This window comes from Cavia porcellus, unplaced genomic scaffold (assembly GCF_034190915.1).
Source record: "Cavia porcellus strain 051 isolate PalLab524CR breed Dunkin Hartley unplaced genomic scaffold, mCavPor4.1 scaffold_7, whole genome shotgun sequence".
NCBI classification, from domain to species: Eukaryota; Metazoa; Chordata; class Mammalia; order Rodentia; family Caviidae; genus Cavia; species Cavia porcellus.
This window is the reverse complement of record NW_026947490.1, coordinates 9,629,143-9,655,125: the sequence shown is the minus strand read 5'-3', so window position 1 is coordinate 9,655,125 and position 25,983 is coordinate 9,629,143. Positions and strand designations below refer to the sequence as shown.

The following is a 25,983-nucleotide window of genomic DNA, read 5'->3' as shown; positions in this document are numbered from 1 at the left end:
GGTATCAAGCTAACAATATCAATTTTTGAAAGGCTGGAGCATAGCTTAGGGATAGAGTGCATGTCTGCATACGCAAGGCTCTGGATCCAACCCCAGAACACATGCGCACACAGGTAGTTTTGAAATACTGAGAATCTGGGGATTCTTTAAAATCAAATTATTATATAAAATAATTAATTCTTCCTTTTTCCTCTTTCTCAATGATATAATCACATTACATGTATGTTCAGCTTGGCAGAGGCATCGACAAAAAAAAGATAAACTCAAGGCTAGATTTTAAACAATCCATTCTCATTCTTCTGCCACAAAAATGAAAGGAAATAAAACTATCAAATTGATTTTGAATGAAAAGCTTCTGGGTTAATTCTCTAGTAATCTAATTTCTTAAAATATAGACTCTGCATATTCTATTTCCAACACAAACTAAACAGCATAACATTCTGATACAACATTTGATAACTGTCACCAAAATCAATCACTTAAATTTGACAGTCTCCATGATTTCAACAAAGAAAAAAAAAACATTATTACACACACACACCGCACCAAAATAAACTAATAAAGTCTAAACTTACAAGTGAAATCTTGCAGAAAATTCTTGGCCAATATGGAAGAACTCCTTTTACAATTTCTGTTTCTCTCTCTGTACACATGGTTCCAAATTCCTGCATGGCCTAAAAGCAATTATTAACATCATTAAGAATTTAAAGCCAAGGGGCTGGGGGTTTAGCTCAGCGGCATAAGCACCTGCCTTGCAAGCAGGCGGTCGTGAGTTCGATCCCCGGTACCGATAAAAATGAAAAAGACCAAAAAAAAAAAAAGAATTTAAAGCCAGAATAACTGCCTGCCTTGCAAGCTCGAGGTCTTGAGTTCAATCCCCAGTACCAAAAAAAAAAAAAACCCAGAGCCAGAGGTATTTTGCTCAGTGGCACAGCACCTGCCTGGTAAGGGTGAGATCCTCAGTTTGATTCTTAGTACCAAAAAAAAAATTAAAAAGTTAAAAAACAGGGGCTGGGGATTTAGCTCAGCGGCATAAGCACCTGCCTTGCAAGCAGGCAGTGAGTTCGATCCCTGGTACCGATAAAAATGAAAAAAAAAAAAAAAAGTTAAAAAAAAAAAATTCCATAATGAGAAAGACTGTACAATCAAAATTTCAAAGTGGTTTTAAAAAGTCCCAAGCAAAATACTAATTTATAATTCACAATATAGGTGCCAAAAAAGCGTACATCTATGCCACAGAAAAACTACAACTATAAAAGAACCTAGAATAAATTACTGGCACTATTTCTTTACATTAAATATGTGAATGACAGCTGGGTGTGGTGGCACATGTCTGTAATCCTGGCACGCGGGAGGCTGAGGCAGGAGGATTGCTTTGAGTTCAAAGGCAGCCTTGGCTACAAAGTGAGGCAAAGGCCAGTCTAAACTGCATAGTGAGACCCTGTCACAAAAACACCAAAAATAAATAAATAAACTAATGACATTTTTAACAGAAAGGTATTCTTGATCATTTTTATAGAAACAAGAAAACTTACTTTTAATTTTGTTGTGACATCTTTCTTGGAAAGTTTCCGTAGCACCATTCGGAAATCAGAATCTACAAGATTGTCGATTTCCTCAGCCCCCTGAATAGCAGGAACATAGCCGAGGTCACTCTGAGATGTTCCAAAACCAATGAATCCAGGCACTGTTCCCTTTTCTTTGGCAAGTAGTTCTGCAGCTCGACCACTATTTGAAGGCTAAGAAAATAGGGAGAAAAAAAATCAGAGTCCAAGAAAAGTTCAATATTTATTTTGCAATTTCTTGATAATTCTTCTGATCATAACAAACTTTGAGTTTTTTCCCCTCATGTATTGCAACATTTCCCAAAGATGAACATAGAATCCTCAAGAACCTATCAATAATGCTTCTAGGAGATTTTTTTTTTGGGGGGGGGGGGTTCCAAAACAAAATACTCCATCAGAAATTTTTATTTCTGACTTTCCCATAAATAGTTTTCATGGACACCTATGTGTACAATGTGTGATCATGCAAAAAATAATAAGGTTGACCTTTTCATCATTCAACAAATACGTATTAACTTGTGACAACTATTCCTCGACTGAGTTCCTCAAAAGCAGACACTTTACTGCCTATATATTCAAAATGTAGCCTAATCTCTTTGGGCTAAAATTACATCATTATGGATACAACAATCAACACAAAGGTCAAGACATAAGATACACTACTCTTTTGTTCTGAAGCTCAGTCAGAGGTTTGACTGATACACTGCACAGTTGTCTCCTGTACCACAGAGCAAGCTTTTACTGAGAAGAAAATATCAGAATCACTGAAGGAAATTAACTTACTCTTCCTCATCTAAGGAGGAAATATCTTAGTTCAGTGGTGGTGAACTTAAGGTGCAGGAATCACTGTGCTTCTCTTTTAAGACAAAAGATGTTAATGTAGAATTTTTTTTTCTAAAGGAAAAGCTCAGAGGTCAGGTTTAATTGTAGGGCTAGCCAATCTTAAATGTGTGAGCTGTGGATTACAGTTTGGCATTTGGTTTCTAAAAGGTTAGCTATCACTGTCTTAGTTCAACCACCAAGATGACACAACTCATCTACACACAAGTATTTCTTTTTCTTTTCCTTTTTTTTTTTTTTTTCTTTTTTGTGGTGCTGGAATTGAACCCAGACCCCTATACACACAGGGCAAGAGCTCTACCACTGAGCCACATCCCCAGCCCCGCACAGCTATTTATTTCCAAGGAATCTTGCAAAATGTTACCCAAATATGTAAATTGCTTAGACATAAAAACTGTTTTTGGAAATTCATTTAACAAGGAATAATCAGGGCAACTACATAAACTGAACTAAGTCACCAATAATGAAAATATGGCCAGATTTTTTTTTTTTTTAATGTGCCAGTTAAGAGGAATTCCAAACTGGGCATGGTGACATACACCCGTAAAGGCTAATGGAGGAGGATCAACATGAGTTTGCGACCAGATTGGGCTACATAGTTGAATTCAAAGCTAGCCACAACTACATAGCAAGATCTTGTCTCAAAACTAAAACAAAACAAAACAGTAATTCCAAAAAAACTTCATTAGAATGACTAACATTACTCAATTCACCTTTCTCACTACTGATACCTAAGTAAAAGAGTTCCAAAGGAAGTCAGTGAATTATCATACAATTCTGAAGCCTAAATATGGTGACAGTAGGAATGCAACAGCTTTATAATCTCACTTGTAAACAATTTTATGAACTAGTAAATAATTAATTACTAGTTGGCTATGGTGGTGCACGCCTGTAATCCCAGCACTCAGGAGGTTGAGGCAGGAAGACTGCTATGAGTTTGGGGCCAGCCAGGTCTACAGAGTGAATTCAAGACCAGCCCGAATTATACTGCAAGACCCTGTCTCAAAAAGGCAAAGAAAGCCGGGCGTGGTGGCTCATGTCTGTAATCCCAGCACTCAGGGGCTGAGGCAGGAGGATCATTGTGAGTTCGAGACCAGCCTGGGCTACAAAGTGAGCTCAAGGCCAGCCTGAACTGCATAGTGAGACCCTGTCTCAAAAAGCCAAAAAAAAAGCAAACAAAAAAGAAAAGAAACCCCCAAAACCTAATTACTATTAAAGAAGTTAAGGCAGCATGCCGACCTAGAAACTCTTGAGCTGGAATTACTACTGCCAGCTACAGTAATAACTTGAGCAAAAGGAAAGCCTTCAAATTTCTAGATCCCAACTTAAAAAAAAAACTTTTACAATATATTAATTGTATCTTTTATTTAGTATCTGCCTTTGAGTTTAAAATCTAGTTACAATTATGATTTCTTTGTAATGACTTATATCCACAGTTTAATCAAAATTGAGAACCCTGCTTCTATCCTTGGCAGTTAATTCTTCATGTACTATGCCTTTGTCAATGTTCTTTGTGTCTGGCTTCTACATGTCTTTGAGGTAGCAACCCTGAGTCTGCAGCGGAAAGAGCAAACTGAAGAATTAGAAGACCTTTCACCGCCTGTCCTTAACGTCTCCTCATGTGCTCTACTGCCTCTTTCCTTCCCTTGTCTCTCCACCTCTGCCAACTGCCAATTCTGCCGCCAGCCTGCATGTTCCAGTCCCGACTGGATCCAGGAATCTCTGAGTATGTCGTGTGCCTGTTCACAATTCCATCTTTGTGTCATCTGTTTCTCTCCATCCGAGAACCCTTCCTTTTCAGTACCTGCCAGACTTCTACTCATCCTTAAAAACACTCATGTGTTTGCAACAATTGTCTCCCTGAGGTCAATCACTGTTCTTTTCTGTTCTCTCATTCTCTTTGCTCATACCTATATTAAAATCATATAATACATCATAATATTTGCCTACAATCCTGTATCATCAAACAAGAGTTTAAGAACAGTAGATATCTGTCTATCATTGCAAGCAGTACTCAGCTTTCTACTCAATAAATAGCACTCTCTGAAGTTTAAATCCTAGCTCTGCAACTTCCTGGCTACATGAACTTAGGAAAGTTTAATTTCTCTAAATATCAGTTCCATCATCTTTTTTCCTTTTGCTTTGGTTTTGTTTTGTTTCATTTTGTACCGGGGATCGAACTCAGGATCTCACACTTGCCAGGCAGGAGCTCAACCCCCAGCTTTGGTTTTGGATTTTTAAAGTCACAGTCTCACTTAGTAGTCCAGGCTGGCCCCGGACTCAGTGACCCTCCTGCCTCAGCCCTCTGTATCTTTACAATAAGATCAGAGTAACTCATTACTTGAACCTTGGTCAATATTAAACATGAGCTTTTAAGCCACCACCACAATAATAATAAATTAGAGCAAGAATCCTCAAAGAGTGCTAAAACCATTAGGTGAAAGTTTGTGAGACTAGTATAGTTTCAGACTACCATTCCACGTACTATTTCTTAGAAACCAATGGAAAAAGAACTTTACAATGGACACCATCTTAGTCAAGTTATTAAACAGATATCACTAATGAGACAAAAGTTATGTGCCTAATATGATGCAGTGGAAAAGATCGATGGCCCATGAATCATTTCTGCCAAAAATTATTTAACTTAATTTTCTAACCATTAAGAAGCAAACAGATAAATTTAAAATAAGCAAAACCAACTGTTCCCGACTCTTCCAAGTTATACATTAAAAAATATCCTTCAAGATATGAGGAGTGTAAACTGTCTGGGTCAAAGAAACCTAAATGATAGCAAAATAGTATAACTGATACTGGATGTCATATATTCTTAAAGTATCTTAAGGAATAAAAAACTAGAGTGTGGTGGTGCACACCTGTAATCCAGGAGGACTGTCGCAAATCAGAGGCCAGCACGGGCTGCATAGTGAATTCAAAGACAGCCTGAACTACATAGTGAGACCCTGTCTCAAAAAAAAAAATTTATATATATATATATATATACACACACACACACACACACACACACGTATAAGAGAAAATGCTGAGTAGAGAAATGTAAATACAAGACTACATATTGAAGTATTATACCCAAGTTAGCATCTATGTTTTAATTACTCGTGATTATGTAGAAGAACGACACTGTTTTTAAAAGATACATGCTGCTGTACTTAGTAGCTTTTCTCTAAGTAACGTAAGGTACAGCGAAATCCATAAATTAAACGAGACAAAGCGGAATGTGACTAAATAGTAACAAACGGTGAATCTAGAAAAAGAATATATAGCTGTGTCCTTCCAAAATTCTTACTACTTTAACTCAAGAGTGTTTCAGGGCCAGGAACAAAATTCGGTGGCACAAACACCTGCCTAGCAAATTCAATTCTCCATTAAAAAAAAAAAAAAATTCAAAAGTAACAAACTGAGCCCTGTGAGTGAATGCCAGCTACTCCAAAGGCTGACTCTGGAAGACTGCCAGTTCAAGGCCACCCTGACCAACTTACTGAGATGTTGCCTCAAATTGTTCAAAAAGAGGAGCTAGAGATACAGTTCAGTGCTCAAGCATTTGCCTACCATTCCACGGCCAGGGATTCAACCTCCAGTTCTGGAAGAACTTTACAAAAGAAAGTAAAACATTGACTAAGAATGCAAGTAAAACACAACACAATATTTAAGTTACTGGAAGTGTTTATATTATTTTCTTTCAAAACATACTGACAGAACCAAGGAAACATGGGGTTGAAATAACTAGAATTACTTGAATCAAAAATAGGAAAAATACATTTCCATAAAATTAGACTGTTATAACAAACCAGAAACATACTGTATATTTATATACCATTATAATACTCCTTGGGATGAAAGTAGCAGATTAAAAACATCTACCTTCAAATATTTACAAACTACTGAACAGACACAATAAGTTACATTGTAGAAGTCATCAATACCATGTAGTAAAAGAAAGTACGAATGGAGAGCAGAAAGTAGAGAAAATAACAATTTAAAACCGGACAACTGGGGCAGGCCTCACCGAGAGGTGTAGAGTGACTTTTGGAGGCAGCTAACAGATAAGCATCTGGAGCGTGCGAGCAAGGTAAAGGTATGATAAGACCAGGTAGGCCAGCTAGGTGCAGCGAGCAAGCTCGACGGAGTGCAAGATGAGGCCGGAGAGAGGAAAGGGACAAGTAAACCAAAAACTAAGTATTCCCTCTGAGGGCTTTGGCCTTCATCCCGAGGAAGGTAAGGGTTCACTACAGGTTTCTGGGGGTAAAGGAGGACCCGAACCGAGCTGCCCTGCCTACCGAGTTCACGTTAACCTCTTCCCATGCAGGTCCTCCACCTCCCAACCCCTCACTGCCGTCGTCCCATCCAGGTACCCTTCCTGGTGGAGCGGACACATGAAAATCGCAGGTCTAGGCCTCGGCGGCCACAGCTTTGGCATGGAATGTCTTTATTCTTGCAATTTCCCATTCTGCTCAAAGACAACACCTCCACCCTCAAAAGACACACACACAACAAAGAGGTCACACTCGGCGTGGAAACGCACGCGTCTCTCTGGACAACCCCTGGCTGAGCGCCGGCGGGGACAAGAAACGCGAGAGGACAAGCCGGGCGGCCACGCCAGCCCACACTCACCCTCAGATTCCCCTTGGTCCGTTGCTTGTTCTTCCCGCCCATGGCCTCGGCCGCGATCTCACGCTGCAGCCCCCAGGTTGACACTGCCGGGTCAGCTTCCGGCCTCTAGCGCCGGAAGAGGGCTCACTTTAACAACTTCCCCGGGCCCGCCCCTTCCGCAGTTCTCCCCGCCCTGCTGACCCACACTTCCGTTCCCGCTTCCCTTGGCAACCCTACCCATCCATCTCCGTGACGTCACAGTTAAAGCCACGCCTATCGTAGTGTCGTCATTTCGTCATTTCTAACCAATAGGAAGCCAAGTCGTGACCTTGTCGCGCCAAATCCCATCCCTCGTTTTCAGAAGCTGCGGTTCTTTGCTAAACCCGCTGGAAGTAACGTTGAACTGTGCGTTTATTTTGACACAAGGGTAGCAACACTGTTTGTGACTGTGAATGTAGAAGTGTTCAGTGGGGGGTGCAGTTGTAAAGGAATGCAAACATTAAGCATCCTCTAGGTGTTTGGCAGAAAAATAGACCTTCGCTGGTCTAGAGTTTAGTGCTAGAGTGCTTGCCTAGCATGCGCTGGGTCCTGGATTCAATCCCCAGCACTAGGACAAAAACAAAAAAAAAGGAAAAAATGACACTTGTCTGGCCCGGCACTACTAAATCAGATTCTGTGTTTTTAACAAGATTCTTATTAAAATTTGAGCACTGGGGCTGGGGATTTAGCTCAGCGACATAAGCGCCTGCCTTGCAAGCAGTCAGTTGTGAGTACGATCCCCGGTATCGATAAAAAAAAAAAAAAAATTTGAGCACTAAACCAGGTATAGGGGTGCACGCCTGCATCACTGCACTTGGCAGGATGAGGTAGAAAAATCACCGAGTTTGAGGCCGGGCTGAATTACATAGCCAGATCTTGTCTTTAAAAATATTTTTTTGGGAACTAGACAATTATTCTCTCTAAATTTCTTTTATTCTATAACAAAAGTATTATGTGCAGGTTTTTAAAAAGGAAAGAAAATATGGCAATTGCCGTGAAGATTTGAAATGTGCAAGCCATGTTGTAAGAGTGGCTTCGGCTCAGAATCACACTAGAGAATCATAAGCACGTGTGTGCTGGTCACACACTTGGTCATAATCAGCGCCACCATGACGGAACCCAGTGAGCTGTTTTTCCTTTATTCAGGTAGCTTCTCAAACTTCATCACTAGAGAGACACTGGAAAGCAAGAGAAGCTGAGAAGGGCTCAGCTTTGTCGGTATCATCCTTGCAGCAGCCCCTCAACTTGGCGGCAGCTCTTGGACTAGTCTCCATCTTTTCTCCAGCAGTCACAAAGTCGCCTGAGTGCATAACTCAGGGCACGAGTAGCAAAAAGGCAGTGCTCTTCACTTGCTCAGTGGCCCTTTATCAAGCACTCGCCTGAGCTCCTAAAACAGCCGGTACTATACTTCCCTTCCTCAGAAGCTTGGGGGCTTATATCATGAGATTCTTTCTTTGAGCTTCAGAGGACTTCCAAGAGCCATGCATTGCTGAACTGAAATTTTCAAAGACCTTCTCCAAGCTTCTTAGTTCTCATTATTCCAACCCATTCTTCTCTACAGATAGTAGCTGCTTCTGGTGGTTATGACCTTTGTGTCATCTCAGCATTCTCTTTTTGTTTTCAATGGATTATGTGATCAATTGCTTTCTCTTTAAATACAGTGCACGCTCAAGGACCTGGGTTCAAAACCCCTACTCTATGTAAATGAATACATTAAAAAAGTGATTTCTGTTTTCCTAATTTGACCTTCTTGGAGAAAGACGCACCAAGAGACACATTGCAGAAAACAAAAACTTTGTAATAAGAAGGAAATTGTAAACGATTTAATTGGAGAGTGGCTAAATAAATTATATACATATATGATAGTGTTACAGGCAGCTGAGTTAGTTAGAAATCCTATAGGCAGTGAGACAGGGCTAGGTCCTGGAAGGAGACAGTGCAGAAGCCGAGATACCTTGCAACTATAGGGGAGACAGACACCTCCTGCTGTGGGTCAGGCCTCAAGACCAAAGATGAAACAAAGATGTCCATATCCTAAGGACTGATATTCTAAGGAGTTCCCTATCACACTGAGGAAGTCAGGAGTCATCATTCCAAACCCCTAGGGAAGAGTCACTGCTCTAAGAATGCTGGCCTTCTACATGACTAGCTTTCCCATTTGTCCCCAATTTAATTAATTTTACCTGAGCTAGTAATCTTATTGGCTAACCATAGTTGTGTCCCACCTTAAGCACGTCTGCCTTGTGAGTTCTCAGGTTGCCCCACTTTGAACCCATCTCACCCCATGATTTTACTTTATAAAAATCTCTAGAAAAGACAAAGTCCCTGGCAACCAACTTGGGACCCCTTCTGCCTCTCTCAGAAAGAAGCTTGCTTTCTCTTAATAAATATATTCTGTTCTTAACCTCTATTGTTCCTAACATTCATTCTTCAAATTTAGAGAACATGAACTCATACCAGACATAGTACGTTGGGAGTTTCATTCCCCTATATCAATAGGATTGGAATCCAAATCATTCCCTAAAAGTCTTATTGTGTTGAAAGCTTGGTTTCCAGTCAATGGGATTTAAGGAATTGAATTGTTATTTAGTGATGAATTCAGGGTTCACCACTGAGGTTACTGGGAGGTGGGGTTTAATGGAGGAAGTAGGTCCCTTGGGGGCTTGTGTTTATTTTCTCTGGCTCTTCCCAGCTCTTTGTCTTCCCGCTGTCAGGAGACGAGCAGCTTTTCTCCACCATGTCTTTCTGCTATGATGTTCTGTCCTGCCACTGACCCATCGCAATGGAGCCAGCTGACCATGAGAAACCATGATCCAAAATAAACCTTTCCCTTTACATGGTGTATGTATTTTGTCCTGGAAATGGAAAGCTGACCAATATAGTATTCTTTAGGATTTTAGACAGAAGTTAAGATGACTGAAGTTCATCTCCACATACACAGAAATAATTCTAAAACTTTTTTTTGTACCAGAATTGAACTCAGGACCTCACCCCTAAGACATATTCTTAAATGAAAAAGAAAGTAGTTATATGTACAGTATGAAATCTTTTCCGGGTTTTTTTTTTTTTTTTTGGTACTGGGGATTGAACTCATGACGTCACGCTTGCCAGACAGGCATTTATGCCTGCTGAGCTAAATCCCCAGCCCTCTTTTGCATTTTAGATCTCCACAAAACAATATTATATGTGTTTGATATGGACACATGCATATTATGTGAACACAGAAAAAATCTGCAATGATACAATGCCAACCTGGTAATTGTACTTGCTCTTTATCCAAAGAGGTGGGAAGGAAAGAGTTTGGGGTTAGGAGTGACAATCAAAGGAAATTAGGTCTTGTTATTAAGATTTTGTTTTATCCAAGGAGAACAATTTCATGTATTAATTGTGTAATTAAACTCAAATATTAGCTGGATTTTTTAAATAATTCTAACATCATGGTTACCTAATAATTGTATCCTCTTTCCCAAGAGTTATGTAACTCAGTGATCAAACAGTTTAACAGCATCACTGATAATTTGAGTGCCACATACGAAAAATGCTATAGGACCAGGGAACTAGCTCAGTGGCACAGTGCTTGTCTGGCAAATGCAAGGTCCTGAGTTTGATTCTTGGTTCCAAACCACAACAACAAAAACCTACAGAAACAAGAGATTAGCCTATATTTTAGTAATCAGAAAGCTGTCTTGTATTACAACTTCAGCTCAAAGCTTGGACAAAAGTTTAAAAAAAAGTGAAAGGAAAAATATTTAGAACTAGAACTAAAATGGTGGCTTGTTGGAGACCACTATGAAGTGGCTCTGAGCAGGATTTAAATTTTACTAATTGGCTTTCTATGTTTATCTGTGAGTCTGTCCTAGGCCTCGGCCCCTTGCCTGGCAATAAGAGCTGATTTATAGTAAGTGAACCTCTATGAATCACTGGTCCTGGATGAAACCTGTAGTGGCCTGTGAGGCTGTAGATACCCCAAAGAGCAAAATAAGGCCACAGCTGCAGACACTTGGCTCAATCATCAATTAAGTAGATAGAGACTGCAGCTGCAGGAATTACTTCTACTGTCTCACTCCTACCATGTTTTCATGATAAGACAGTGCTACTGAATTGACTTGATTCATTACTTGGAGACATCCTTGAAGTGACTCCCAAGGTCCTGCTCATGGCCTGTGCTTGCCTCAGTTTCTCTGCCCTTTGTCCTTGGTCCTAATATAACTGGACTGATCTAGAGAATCCTTTTCTTAACCCTTGGAGTTTCAACTTTAATTACAAGGTTTTGACCCTCCTGGGAACCTAAAAAAAATCATACAATTTGTCTTTTTTTATTTAACCTCCACTGTACACTCATGTGGGAGATCAGGGATCTAGGTCAGAACCCGATAGAGGCTGAGCCAGAAGAATTACATGTTTGAGGCTGGCTTGGGCAACAACTTCCTCAACATACAAAATTTAAAAAATTAGTAATATAGCTCAGTAGTAGTGCTCCCCTGGTTTCAATCCTAGGAAAAAAACCAGCCTAATTTGCCTTCAAATTTGAAATTTCTTTTGCTTTTGCCTTTCATTATGAGTGGCAGAGCACTTGCCTAGCATATATGAGGACTTGGGTTCAATTCCCATTTACCACCCCTGCAAATTAAAGCAATATATAGGTGTACTTAAAGGAAGAGGACTACAAAAACTTATTCAAGGTGTAACCAGAGAAGATTATGGATAGGATATCACAGTCCAGATGTCAATCAAAATCTAATAAAATAAACCTATATGTTTCCATCTGAATCCTCAGTAAGATTTTTTTAGACCTCATAAAACTATCCAGAAAGGTTACCTGAAAGAATATATACAATATAGCCAAAAGCACTTTGAAAACCAAGCATATTATGACATCCTCTTCAATCTCCTTTTTTAGAGTGGTAGTGTTTTCAATGTATAGATCTTTTTTACATTCTTTTTTGATTCCTAAGTATTTCATTACTTTGGATGCTGTTGTGAAAGGTGTTATTTCCATAATTTTTCTCTAGGTGAGTTTTTTGTTCGTGTACAGTAACATTATTGATTTTTGAGCACTGACTTTGTATCCAGCTACACTGCTGAATTTGCTTGTTAACTCTAGAAATTTTTTGATGGAGTTTTTGGAGTCTTCTATGTAGAGTATTATGTCATCTGCAAATTGTGATAATTTAACTTCTTTCTTTCTATTCTTTTTTCTCTCTTTTTAAAATAAAACAGAAAAATAGAAAACCAAGAATAAAATGTTTTTTATTCCACAAACTTTAAAATGTGAAATATCACCAAAAGGCTGTCTAGGGAAAGAAAAATACCAGTGAAATAGACAAAAATCCAGAAATAGATCTATATTCCGGTTCTGATAAAGACTGCACTTCAAACTTCTGAAAAATATAGTTTACCCAGTAAACATTACTGGTATAACTTTGTTGTGGTGGTGGCTTGTGATTTTTTGAGAGTGGGACTTACTACTGTGTTTCCCAGGCTATCCTCCAACTCATTATATAGTCTAGGGTAGAATCTGAGCTCTCAACCTTCCTGCCTCTGCCTCCTGAGTAGTGGCATTACTGCGGCATATGATCACACATGGCAACTGACTGCTGTTTTGGAAAATAATTTAAATATGCTGGGCACATAGCTCAGTAGCATAAGCGCCTCCCTAACAAGCACAAGGTTGTGAGTTCAATCCCCAGGATCGAAAAAAAATAATTTAAATTGTCGATGTCCGCTCCCGGCCGGCAGGAAGGACACACGACAAAGTCTGGTAGTGGACAACCTTTTCTTTTTATTTTCCTTCTCCGTACAGCCTGCCCTGGGTTCTCCCAGCTGAAGCCTCCTCTGGTCCGCTCCCCGCGGCTCCTTTTGTGCTTCAGTCTGCCCCAAAGCCTCTACCGGTCCGCTCTCCGCGGCTCCTTTTGGGCTTTTACTTCTGGGCTTCTACCTGGCTTCTTCTTCCGCCCAGGGGTGGCACCGGTATATATACGGGTACAGTGTCCAATCATGTTAAAGTAAGCAAGGCAAGCTGATTGGCTAACATCATCAGTTGCCAGGCAGACTATATTGTTGAGCGGGTTGTTCACGCGGTAAGCAGGAAACTAACATATTCGATGGGAGGGGTAATCTACCTCAGGCTTTGCTCTTTACCACAGGCCGCACGTCCGCCGCGCAAGGCGAGCTATCACAGACGCGGCTCCCAACATTAAATACTGCATGCAACGCCCTGGTAAACATTAAAAATGAAGCCATAATATGTCCTAAAACTATGAAGGCATTTGTGAGAGTGCTAAGTACCTTCAGGATAGAGGTTATGACTGAAAAAGAATAGAACTGCAATTAGTAAAAGTATACAAGTAGATTTGAACTATATTGTAAAGTTTTATTCCTTTATACTGTAAAGGTTGCATGCATATGGCTGTACATTGTTTTATTCTTTTCACTTTTATGTATGAGGTGAATACTTCATAAAGAAACAGGATAAATGCTACATGTTTTATAATAAAATCTTTAAAAAATCAAAAATAAAATATTGTGAAATTATACGTGCATGTGTTTAAATTACCCTGGCATTTCTCAATCAATACTTCAAAGACAGAAAAGCCACAAAGAAATGATTTAAATTGAAATTGTTTTTTTGTTTTTCTATCAAGAAAAAGGTCAGAAAAAAAAAGAAAAAGTAGATCAGAGTAAAAAAAATAAGCAGACAAATGGAATATATATATTATATATATATATTATATATATATATATCTGCAACATTAATGTGTCTTTTAAAAATTTGTATCTTAAGTCTGTCTGTATAATAAAGGATAAAGAGACAACTGATGACAAAAGAAATGTAACTAACCATGAACATAGGAAGTCATGTTAGACAGGTGAATTATTTTAAGTTTCATAGTATGTGGTCATGATTTTCAAATGTCCTGTGGTATGGAGGTTTAATGACCAAAAAGGTAGAATGTAGAATGTATTGATAACTACTAGATGTTTGATTTCCACCCTGAAATTTAGGTAAGATTAGTTTAACATCAAACTTCTCTTTTTTAGGGTCTTACCATGTAGCCCAGGCCGGCCTTGAATTTACAGTGAAGCTCGTGCCTCAGCCTCCCAAGTGCTAGGATTATGGTGTGTGCCACCACGCTTGGCTGACATCAAACTTCTTGTGTAAGCCAGGCACATAAAAGTACTATCCCACACTAACAGGCAATGAAGATAGCATACAGCAGTGTAAGATTTTTTTCATCTGTTACATTGGTAAAATAATAATCAGTATTAATAATCATTTGGGGCAAAGGAAATATCAGAAGCAATTGATTTGATTCTAATTTCTCAATCTTTCAAGATCAGTCTTTTTTTTTTTTTCTTTTTGGTACCAGAGATTGAACTCACAACTTTTTTGTGCATGCCATATAGGCACTTGTGCTGCTGAGCGAAATCCCTGGCCATTTCTCAATCTTTCAGATAAACAGATTTCTCATTTTGAATTTCCACTTCTATAAGTACAATCTGAGAGGAGAATAATGAATGCTTGTAGTAGTTTTGTTGATAGAAAAAAACTACAGAAGTTTCACACCTGAAAACATTATGATCTCATGATCAAAAACAGTGAATTGCTGAACTGAATTAAATACACACACACACACACACACACACACACACACACACACACACAATCCCTCTTGGTCAGAGCAACACTCAATCTGATATATTACAGTGTCTAAAAATACTGGAAAATAGTTCATGTCCTAAAATGTTTATTACCTAGTGTTTCACAAAATAAGGCAGCTATGAAGCAGTGAGTAGGATTTGTTCAGATAAAAAAAAAATACATGTGTGCAAAAATATATTAGAAAATAAAATTAAGCCAGGTATGGTGGTGCACTCCTGTAATTTCAGCACTCAGGAGGCTGAGGCAGGAGAAACTTTCCTTGTGACTTCAAGACCAGCCTCGGCTACAGAGTAAGCTCAAGGCCAGCCTGAGCTGCATAGTAAATAAATAATTAAATAAAGGAAAAAGAAAATATAAAACCAAAATGTGATATTGTTTTCTTGGGCAATGGATCATGGGTGATTTTTAAAGTCCAATTTATGTCTACATTTTCTATAACGATTATTATTATTATTGGTACTGTTATGGACTGAGAACTGGTGGTCAACTTAACGCCAGCTGGATTACATCAGCATGCATTGAGCGAAGATGCTCCACCTGAGGAGGGTTGCCAGGATAAATAGGTGGAGAAGAAGAGAGGTGTTGAGAGGGCTGAGGCATTAAGTAGGCATTGTGTGTCCTCCTACAAGTTGCTGTCTGAGCTGTTGGTTCTCCTGGAGAAGCTTTAGTCCTCACATTGAGCATTGCTTCCTGGCTCCGGAGGGGAAGACGTGTGCTGCCTGGTCTCCAGGATGAACTCGTCACGCTGCTTTCTGGCATGTACCCGACTATGCTTGTCGTCAGAGGAGCTCGGGGCCTCCATGTCGCTGAGGATGGCTGTGATGCCTTTCAGGATAGCCCTGGTCTTTGTTGTGAGTGTGACTTCTCAGCTCCAGCATAGAGCCCTCATCCCACTAGCACAGCTCCTTCATCCTGCTGGCATAGACTTTCTGGCTTCCATCAATGACCCTTGGGTCTTCCCGGCACGGATCCGTAAGAGACTGGCATGAGTCCTTCTTGTGGGCTCTGGACTTCCAGTTGGACTCGTGGAGGCATTGTCCTGAGCTCTGGGTTTTTATCTGGACTCATGCGGGACATTGCTGTGGGGTTTAGGCTCTTGACTAAATAATCTATGTCTTTGGTGTTGCGGATAGATTTCCTGCATTTTCCAGTGACCATTATAAAAATATTATAAACTCCATGTCCTGATCTGAATTGTTCTCTGTGTACAACCCCTGACTACAACAGGTACCGAGGATTGAACTCACGACCTTGCACTTGCTGGGCAGGCAATGTTTATCTTCTTAATAAAAATGTATTATATAGGGTTATAGTTGGGGTAGGGGAATCACTTTGATCCACTGGGCCCCTCAGCAGTGGGTGCTGTTCCTCAAATATTCCCTCAACACCCCCCCCCCCCCCGCAGTAATCTCTAGGAAATCTCAAAGCAATGTGGTTTAGGACTCAACCGGGCATGTGTGCCCTGCCAGCATCTGGTGGTGTGACAATTCAGTTAAAAAATCTACAGTTCAATGCTGTTAAAACAATACATGCTCACCCAGCCCAGCACAGAGACCATTAAACTCCGTCAGCCTTGCCTAACCACATCGGCTGCAGCTAGAGTCTGGCCTGGATTCACTCTGGGATGCTTATACTGCTTGACAAATATATTCTGTTTTCAAGGACTGTCCAACCAAGATAAACAAGTCAAGGGCATACTTAGTTTCAACCAGCCCCTCAGCCCTGGTTCCCTCCCTTTTTTTTGTACCAGGGATTGAACTAAGGACCTCGCACTTGCCAGGCAGGCACTTAAGCCACTGAGCTGAATTCCTGGCCCTCCCTATTTTCCCTCAACCCTTCTGACTAACCTGCCTGGAACAAACCTGCCTGACAACATACAACTTGGTTCATGTAACTGGCTATATGATAACCTGCTATCAGCTTTGTGCTTCCCACCTGCAAATCCTATGTAAGCTAAACCCAAAGCTGACCCGGGGCTAATGATTTAGACTTGGTTCCCCCAGCACACTAGCGTAATAAAGTTGCCTTCTCACTTCTCCATGCGAAAGGTCTTCCATTTGGGTCAAAATCAGACTTCCCAAGAGTGGCAGTGCTTGGGCCCAAGGCTGGTGGGCAGTTGTCGCTAAAAGAAAGCGTACATTTTTATTTAAGTGCTGAAAAATAATCAGTTAATGGCAGGAATGATAGTGTTTTTATAAAATGTCATTTGCTTTAATAAATTAATGTGCAGTTAACAAGACTGGCTTTGTTACTTAACATTCAATTAATTTGGATTATTGGGATAGTTTGCAAATTTTTTTTGTCTTTTTCTTTTTTATCAGTATCGGGGATTGAACTCATGACCACACACTTGCAAGGCAAGCGCTTGGGCCACTGAGCTAAATCCCCAGCCCCTCAATTTTGTATTATAGAACTTAAACAACATTATTGTTTTGTAGAGGGGTGTGACAGCCCACATACCTGTAATTCTACCACTCAGGAGGTTGAGGCAGGATTGCAGGGAGTTCAAGGTCAGCTGGGGCCTTCTAGTGAGTTCAAAGCTAGCCTGAACTACACAGCTAGATCATGTATCAAAAAAGAAATTATTACCGTTACAAGTAAATTCATGTACTAACCATGATGAATGTAATCACTATGTACTGCTAACTTGTACTAATAAAAAATTTAAACATTGGGCAGGGCATTTAGCTCAGTGGTATAAGCACAAAAAAATTTTTTTTTTAAATTGACATGTAACCAATGTCTCCTGCTTCTGTTTTTGTTTTCTATAGCATACCGAACTTAAAGGTCAGATGTGGTGGCACACATTTGTAATCCCAGCATTCAGTAGGCGAAGGCAGGAAGATCTCTGTGAATTTAAGGCCAGTCCTAGGCTACAAAGTGAGTTCAAAGCCAGCCCTGAACAGAATGGTTAAACTGTCTCTAAAAGACAAAACAAAACAAAACAAACTCCTACCTTTAAAAAATGATTTGATTTGATTTGGGAGTAGTACAAGATTTATCACCACAGATGATTCCAGTTCAAGTTATTAGAGCAGATTAATACAATGACAAATTCATACCATGGAACAAATATATACCCAATCATACAGCACAATTTTACACTTGACAATATTTATCATTGGTAGAAGTCTAAGACAACTGTATTTTTTATACTTTCACATTTAATTACAATTAATAATAGCTTTTGTTGTGTTTTATACAACACAGGAAGGACATAATGACATTTACTCTTGATGACTGTAATACTTTTACCGATTTTCAAAAGAATTTGTTAATCAGGTTGGAAACTGTACTCTTACTATGTCTTAATGACCATAAATATCTATATTTGACAAGAGGTCTGTCTTAGGGCAGAGAACTTACAAATCTCATTGCATTCTATGTTTTGGTGTACATCAGAGAACTATTTATACATGGCAATGTCTATTTTTACTAGGCTAATGTACAAAGACTGAAAAGTTTCACAGTTTGGTTCTTCTTGCAGAAGCAATATCATCCTCTCGTCCTTTGGGTGGCCCACAGGGATATCATATTTTATCCAAATCTGTTGGCCAGGGATTTAGCTTAGTGGCACAAGCACCTGCCTGGCAAGCGCTAGGTCATAAGTTTGATCCCCAGTACCAAAAACAAAAACAAAACAAACAGACAAATTTTATCCAAATATCATAGCGGCCAGAAAGTCATGGCACTGGACACGCAGCTCATCAGAGCTGGCTATATGCCAGTGGCCCAGAAAGAATTTGTATTACTAGACAAGGACGGGGCTAGCACGAGGTGGGTAGCTGGGAAGAAGACTTACAGAGTGGCACTGTGCTGGTTCTCATTTGTGTTTACCCACTTTTAGATTTAATATCTACCCACTTTACCTTATTCTATTTGATTCTTTCTGAATTCTACATAGTATTAGATTACATGCAGTACTTTACTTAATGATTCCTTCAGTAATGAGCATATATGTTGCTTCCAACTAACATAAACAATGTATTACATCTCACTTTGACTCCACCCAAGTCTGACCAAAGAATTTCCAGCACACAGTAGCAATCAGAATACTAGAAATTAATAAACATTTGATACATGTTTTTAGAACTGATTTATGAAGGACTCAAAAATCAGGTGAGATTTGATTGCAGATCAACTTATCAACAAAAGCTATTTCTAGAGTGAAAAGATCGTCAAAAATCCAATCTGCCCAAAACCAGCCTCCCTAAATTACCAATTTGATGAACTGATGACTCCTGTTTAAAAAAAAAAAAAGGTCTGCTCAACTCATGCCTCAGGGAGGCAAAACCAGGAACAAAGGGTACAAAATGTGGGATGAGCTGCAAATCCATTTAAGAAAAACATCACACTTTGTGTATCAAATGGTTAGGGTGGGTACAAAACTAAACCTCTCAGAAATCTTGTTGACGAGTTAGCTTTCAAGTTCTAGTAACAAGCACGAAAATTTAAACAAAAATGGTTTATACCAAGATGTCTAGAAACTGCCTGGCATCTCTGAGATGCTCTAGGTCCATCCTTCCATTGCATCTGAAAGGGTCCTACAGCGCCAGCCTTCACTTCAGTATTTGTGGCAGAAAGAGGGGAAAGGTGGCATTAGATACATGTATCATTTTCAACTAGGAAATAATGTTTTCCCAGAAATCTGTCAGCTGTGACTTTAGGCCAGCTAGAGCTGTGACAGCTTGGAAGAATGAACAGATTGCTTTCTGGGTTCTTTAGTGATTCCAGATAGAGGGGGAGGGTATGCAGAACAGCTAGGCCACCAACACTGTCTTCATATATAATTAATTTCTCTTCCAAAACGAGTTTATATGTCAAGAAATTTCTATTGGGGGCTGGGGATTTAGCTCAGCGGCATAAGCGCCTGTCTTGCAAGCAGGCAGTCATAAGTTCGATCCCTGGTACCGATAAAAATGAAAAAGACAAAAAAGAAAAAAAAAAAGAAATTTCTATTGATAAATTAAAGACAATAATTTAAAACAGTTTTGTTTTCAATCATGACTTATTTTTTACAGTTTCATTGAAACTATCTGACTTTCACATTTTATTTTTTCCTACCATTCTAGAATGGAATTAAAATAAAATTAACCTTTCACGAAAGAGTAGGGGGAAAACGAGGCCACAAGTGGCAAAATACATTGACCCACCCTTCTTTAGTCACTGTCCTTCCACGCCAAAGAGCATCTGGAAAACATCCCCACATCCTTTGGTGTTTAAGAAATGATAAAGCTGACCGAAGTCCATGTGATTCCCTCTGCCTCCATTAACAAAGAACACTTTTTCCTCAAAAGTGGAAAATTTTCTGTGTCTCTCCATTTCATCGTCTGTACCATCAAAAGGAATGTCTTCTCGATGGCGGATTAGAATTCTCTTCCAGTTTAATTTTCGAAGCCTGAAAAGAAATTTTCAAAGCACAAATCTTCAAAATGGGTTGTGTATTCTAAAGCACTGAACAGAGCAGTTATAAAACAGGATCTATGCATGTAAAGAAGTCTGCCTTTTTCTCAGAAGGGTTTATTTCAATCAAGTATAAGTCTGGGCATGGCCCCAACTCCAACTCATTTTACAATTATTACTGTCTCAAAAAAACAAACAAACAAACAATTATTACTGTCTCCTATGAGTAGCCTTGGAATATAGAAACAGATAATTTGCAAGCCACTCAAAGAAATTCTCAGAAGATCATTTATCAGAAGAAAAACAATTAGTGGCAGTTCTAATGCTTTTAGAAAGTTTCTACTTTACAGAGTGTAAGTTTACAACATCAGTAAATAAAAAAAGAATCAGATCCATGGAAATGGATGGGATCTTAGTATCCTGGGAAGAGATGCATTGACTTCAACGAGTAGAGAATGTCTCCACCATGTCAGGTGAAGGAAGTCATGCTGATTATACATGTGATTCTGCCTTACCCACTGACATGAGACTGAATTCCACAGAGACACACCCTGTGGCCATATTTCTGCATCTCTAATACTTTCTTTTCTATTACTCTTATTGACATGATACACAAAACAAGTGATAGCAAACCTTGACCAGAATTCTTCACAGGCACTTTGTGGGCCTTCCACGCAAACAACACCAGGCTTCCCAGGCATGCTAAACCCGGATAGGGAAAGCTCTCTAGTCCACTCCAGGATATTCTTTCTCTTCCATTTACTGTAGATATGATGGCTGTAGATCCAGAGCCTTGTAACAATGAGATCAACTGGCTGGACTGAACTTGCTGTGGTGGGGGAAGTCAGGACATCTCTGCTGACATAGCTAGAGGCGTGTTCTCTCACCCAGTCTGTGGCATTCAGTATACAGACATCTCCAAGACAATTTCTCTGCAAGTAAGCAGTCAGATCTACATTCAGCTGAGATTGTTGCAGTCTGCTTAATAATGCTGACCTGATTGAAGATACAAGAAAAGAATTTATATCAATTTCCTTGGAAGACAAAACAAACCCACCATTGCTTTTGTTTGATGACTAATTTTTGGCCTCTACAATTGGACAGAATACCTGTAACATACCTGACAGTAATTTCAGGCAGGACTTCAGGATATTTAAAGGGAAGAACACAGGCCAGAGAAAACGTTACCTGAATTTTAAAAAGAAGAAGAAAAGAAAAGAAGAAAGATGTAAGAGCTATTTTAAGTCTTAATACGTTTTAAGTCTTCCAAAAACAAAATTGGGTTACCATTACTTCCTCAGATATGTGCAGGTTCATATTGATGGTAAAGTAGACTTTTGAAGACCTCCCCTCCATTGTCTTCTTCTCAACACAATCTTTCAGTTCTGCTAAAGCAAGCTGGTCATTGACGATGAACTCACTTTCACCAGGGAACATACTGGCCAGTAGATCTAACTCTGAGAGCTGGGCCTCAGCCTGCTCTATTGCAGTCATTCTTGCACATCTGTAAGTTTCTAAAGAGGTAAGGGTAAGAGAAACAATTTATATGCACAATCTTGGGAGAATGCAATACATCAATATGGGTACTTAGTAAAAAGGTATTTGATTTTTTCATAAAAATGCAAAAATTAGCTGGGTATGGCGGTGTACACCTATAATCCCGCACTCAGGAAGCTGAGGCAGGAGGATCTCTGTGAGTTTGAGGCCAGTCTGGGCTAGATACATAGCTGGTCTGAACTGCATTGGGAGACCTTCTCCCAAAAAAGGAATTAAGTAAGAAAATTTAATCAGATTTTTTTCTCCTGTATTTTATTCTCAGATATAATATGCTAAGGTCCAAAAATATAAAACCACCCAGTAAAAGATACAACACACTAAATTCTTCTGTATCTAGGTAGCTCATCTGACATTTTCATCTGACAATGAACAATTTCACTGAAATAAAAAAAAAATGAAGTATTCAAAGAGCTATAGGGCACTGGTTCCACAGGAAGAGGCAGAGGCTAGGGTGCAGCTTCACTCCTCCTTCCCTGCTTTGGCAGGATGCTCACAAAGATTCTGCAGGCAGCCTTTGGCCCCTGACTTCAGCAGTCCTTATGGGCCTAGGGTAGTGGGTTTCTTTGAATTGGTTCACCTCTCTGAAAACAGTCCCTTTATTAAACGGTCTCTTCAAAGTTCCCAAGCTGAGTGTGTATCTACTTCTTGGCAATACTCCCACCCCAACTCTCTAAGGTGGCTGAGCTGTCACTGTACCCTTCCATCACAGCAATCACACACATTGTTCCAGCAGAGGCAGGCAGGACAGAACGACTGGCTACAGAGTAAGAGTTAGAGGAATATTATTTGTCATTCATTCAATAAATGTTCCCTAAACACCTTTTATATGGTAAGCATTGTCCATGGCCCTAAGAATATAATAATGAATAAAATTGTACACAACCTCTCTGCTGTCATGAAGATTTAATCTAGTGAGAGGAAATCACAATATCAAAAAACAAATATAGTCAGATATGGTGGCACAGGGCTATAATCCCAGCATTTGAGAGGCTGAGGCAGGAGGATTGCTGTGAGTTCACAGCCACCCTGGGCTACCTAGTGTGTCCAAAGCCAGCCTGATTTATATAATGAGATCCTGTCTCAAGAAATAAAAAATGTTTTTTAAACACCCAAATATATGTGTGTGTACATATATATATATATATATATATATTTTTTTTTTTTTTTAGGAAAAGACAGATGAGTAGGAAATGGTAAAACACATGTATAATCCAAGCACTCTGGGAAAAGATAAAGAAGGATTGCAAGTTTGAGTATAGATGGGCAATTTACCGATTTAGAAAGATCCTGTCTCAAAAGTAAAATAAAACACAATAAAACCCAGAAAACAAAAAACAAAACGATGACAATTTAGGACAATGAAGTTAAGAAACAACCATGGAGTAGAAGACAGATTTTCCTGACAAAGTTGTCAGGAAAAGGAACTATATGGAACAGACTCAGAGGAACTGAAAAGGAAACCAGATACAGACTTAGGCAGAGTGTTCCAATAAAAGTGAAGAGCAAGTTCAAAGGCTGGGAGGAAGAGGGCGCTGGGGACAGTGAAGAGGAGGTAGATAAGCAAATACGTGGTAGTGTATGAAAAATCTATGCCTGCTACTACAGAGAAGAGCATTGGAAAAAACAAGGTCCCCAGAGAAACACTGCAGTGACCTATGTAGAAACGATGATGGCTTGGATATGGGCAGTGATGGTGGATTGGGATGTTATTGGTAAAGGCAGTGTGAAGAAGCTAGGCTCCAGACACTGGAGAATATAGAGCCATTACGATTTACTGATGAACCACACAAAGTGGGTAAGAATGACTTCAAGGGGGTAGGCTACTGGAAGGATGGATTTGCCATTTATTTAGATGAGGATGACTGTGGAAATATGAAGCTGATTTTCAACACATTAATAAAGTGCCTATGGAGACAACTGTTGGGCAGAGCTGTCCAGCAGGCAGATATACAATTAAGGAGTTTAACACGGAACAACACTTTTGGATGTCATCAACACTTAAATGCATGCACAGTACTGGCCTTGTTTAAAATGATCCACGGAGTGAAGTTAGGAGAGGGTATCTTGTGAGTTTAGAGTCTGGAGGATGAACTGGAACACAGGACACAGTGACTTATACACAGAAAATTATGAGAGAGACGTCACAAATAATTTAATTGCCGAATTATTTTCATTAATGGTTATCAGTCCCCCCTCAACAAAAACCTTTCAAGAGAATTTCCGGACTCAAGTTCAGTTACTGCAGTAAAACTTTAGTTTCTTGATTGGAGTCATTTCTCCTCGCAGATATTTTCCATTAATTTCTTCCCTTTTTTTCCTCCCAAACACCAGGATCCATACTCCACTGCCCAAAAAAACTTCCTATGCGCAGGCGCACTCAGGTTTGAAAACTGATTGGGCCCATGACCATCTGTAGGCGGGGCTAGGAAACGCGACGGCGGTTTTGACCAATGAGCAGACGAGCAGCTCAAAGGAAGGCTGTGCCATCGCTCCGGCCTTGTCCTGATTGATGGTACTCGTCCCCCGCTAGAGCGGAGAGACTCGCAGTCTCGCTTACCACTAGTGTTCGTGGAAAACCCACTTACCGTCGTGGGTGTTTCACTGCCGTTATCGCGAATATCCTGGCTACACGGAAAGCTCCTGAAACAAAATTCTAGGGCACGGGATTCAAAGCTTATAAACCATTCCCCTAGAGCGGCCCAGCGGAAGTGAGAGCGCTGTTCAGCTGGCGCTTGCGCACGAGTCCCGGAAGGCGGAAGTGCCCTGCCCGCTCGGTCGACGGACTCTTTACTGTGTTTTCCTGAGGCTTTCAACTCAGGAGTTCGTGTAATCGCTGTGTGCTGCTTGGTCTCAGTGTTCATTCTCACATGTTACTCTCCCAACCAACATCGTTTCCATTTCCCTGCTGTTTCTGCTGTCTTAGGCGCTGTTTAGTGTGTGTGTGTGTGGGGGGGGGGGTTTAATCCCATTAAATAACGCTCCTGGAACGCGAGCATTTCAGAACGGGGTAGGCAGTAGTATTGGGGAAAAGGCGAACCCAAATTTCTCACTTTTTTTTTTTTTAAATCGGTATCAGGAGTCGAACTCATGACGACGCGTTTGCAAGGCAGGCGCTTATGCCACTGAGCTAAATCCCCAGCCCCCCAAATTTCTCATTTTCAACATCATTCCTCGGATGGTTATTTTCCATGGGTCTGAACCTTAGTGTAGCAAATCATTAGAGATCTGTGATTGTGCACAGGCGTTGATTTTAGAGGCTTAAAGTGGTGTCGGCCAGTGACCAAACTGGAAGGAATCATGTGAATGCGCAGATTTATCCCTGTTAAAGGACATTTTGAAGGAGATGTTAACTGGAGACTCACCAGAAATATTTTTGTCAGTTTGAGTAAGAAACACCCAACTAGATTGGATCAGCATCCTTCTGGGTGTAGAAGAGCCAGCCTAGGCACGATTGTCACCAGAATGGTATTAAAGGATAGATTATGTTTCTTCAGAGGAGGGTTAGCCTTCACCTTGGATGCTGCCTCCCAGCTTCCATCACAGACTTCAGCCTTCTAGCATAGACCTTTCATTCTCCTGATGTGACACTAAGGTGAACTCCAGACTTTCAACTGGATCCTTCAGATCTCCAGCACACAAGCAGACCTTTTGCTCTCATTTACACCTGACTCTCTGGGAGGCCACTGTAAGCCAGTCTTGTAAATATATATATATATATATATATATATATATATATATATATATATCTTGCATTAAATGTTTCTTTCGTAAGCACTGATTAATATATGAAAATGTGTAACACTAGTTTTTCCATTCTTGATGGAAACTAAGCTGTTTCCAGTTTTTTTTTCTTTTATGAATCTTCTTGCATGGCTTTTTATTTCTAACGACATGTATCTTCAGTATGTATTAAGCACTATGTTCCAGTCACTTCTAGATAGAATTATGACACAAAAATGTTCCATATCACAGAAAACTTAACATTTGTTTGCATATTTCTGTGTAGGCTTGGCAAGAAAATAGGTAAAAATGAAGGCAGTACCAGGTAATGGCAATTCCTGGGAAGAGATAAACTGTGAGTGCACCAGTGATTATGTTACTTGGATTGCTCAGTGAGTATATTGAGCCACTGATTTTTAAGGATTGAGGGGAGTAACAGTTTTCCAACTACAGAAGATCAAGGAACATTCCGAATACAGTAAACAGTGTAACTGGCCTAAAGTTTTTCCTGTTCGAGACACTGCTATGGGTGCTAAAAAGAATTTAATATGTAAAGAATATAGAAAAATTATTTATTGATACATTGCA

The 25,983-nt window shown here is 39.8% G+C and overlaps 2 protein-coding genes across 6 annotated transcripts in view; both read right to left on the bottom strand.

Moving 5' to 3' along the window:
• Nucleotides 1–7,228, bottom strand: part of Ltn1 (listerin E3 ubiquitin protein ligase 1) — a 51,920-nt gene extending 44,692 nt beyond the window's left edge. The window contains exons 1-3 of the mRNA XM_003467181.5: nt 7,035–7,228; nt 1,536–1,739; nt 576–674 (exon numbers count right to left, since the gene is read on the bottom strand). Coding sequence (XP_003467229.2) covers nt 576–674; nt 1,536–1,739; nt 7,035–7,076 — 345 coding nt within the window. The 5' untranslated portion in view covers nt 7,077–7,228. The remainder of the gene's footprint in view (nt 1–575; nt 675–1,535; nt 1,740–7,034) is intronic.
• A 10,440-nt stretch (nt 7,229–17,668) lies between these two features.
• On the bottom strand, nt 17,669–24,697 carry Rwdd2b (RWD domain containing 2B). Of its 5 annotated transcripts, none has more exons than XM_013149769.3 (6): nt 24,261–24,697; nt 23,697–23,766; nt 21,406–21,632; nt 21,239–21,306; nt 20,752–21,114; nt 17,669–20,113 (listed from the first exon to the last, which is right to left on the bottom strand). In XM_013149769.3, the coding sequence occupies exons 3-6, from the start codon at nt 21,610–21,612 to the stop codon at nt 19,879–19,881; spliced, it is 873 nt and encodes a 290-aa protein (XP_013005223.2). In that variant the 5' UTR covers nt 21,613–21,632; nt 23,697–23,766; nt 24,261–24,697; the 3' UTR covers nt 17,669–19,878. The 5 variants fall into 5 exon arrangements, with proteins under 5 accessions (XP_013005223.2, XP_013005224.2, XP_003467339.3 ...); XM_013149770.3 differs by lacking the exon at nt 24,261–24,697 and adding an exon at nt 23,881–24,242; XM_003467291.5 differs by lacking the exon at nt 23,697–23,766 and having other exon boundaries at nt 24,261–24,693.
• Between the last annotated feature and the right edge of the window lie 1,286 nt (nt 24,698–25,983).

What these genes read in the sequence shown, in the direction of transcription:
- Rwdd2b (XM_013149769.3), bottom strand. Translation starts at nt 21,612, where the DNA reads ATGACTGCAATAGAGCAGGCTGAGGCCCAGCTCTCAGAGTTAGATCTA. An exon ending in ACATATCTGAGGAAGTAATG is followed by an intron (nt 21,307 to 21,405) that starts GTAACCCAATTT and finishes TTTAAAATTCAG; the next exon opens with GTAACGTTTTCTCTGGCCTG. An exon ending in TGTGAAGAATTCTGGTCAAG is followed by an intron (nt 20,114 to 20,751) that starts GTTTGCTATCAC and finishes ATTTCTTTTCAG; the next exon opens with GCTTCGAAAATTAAACTGGA.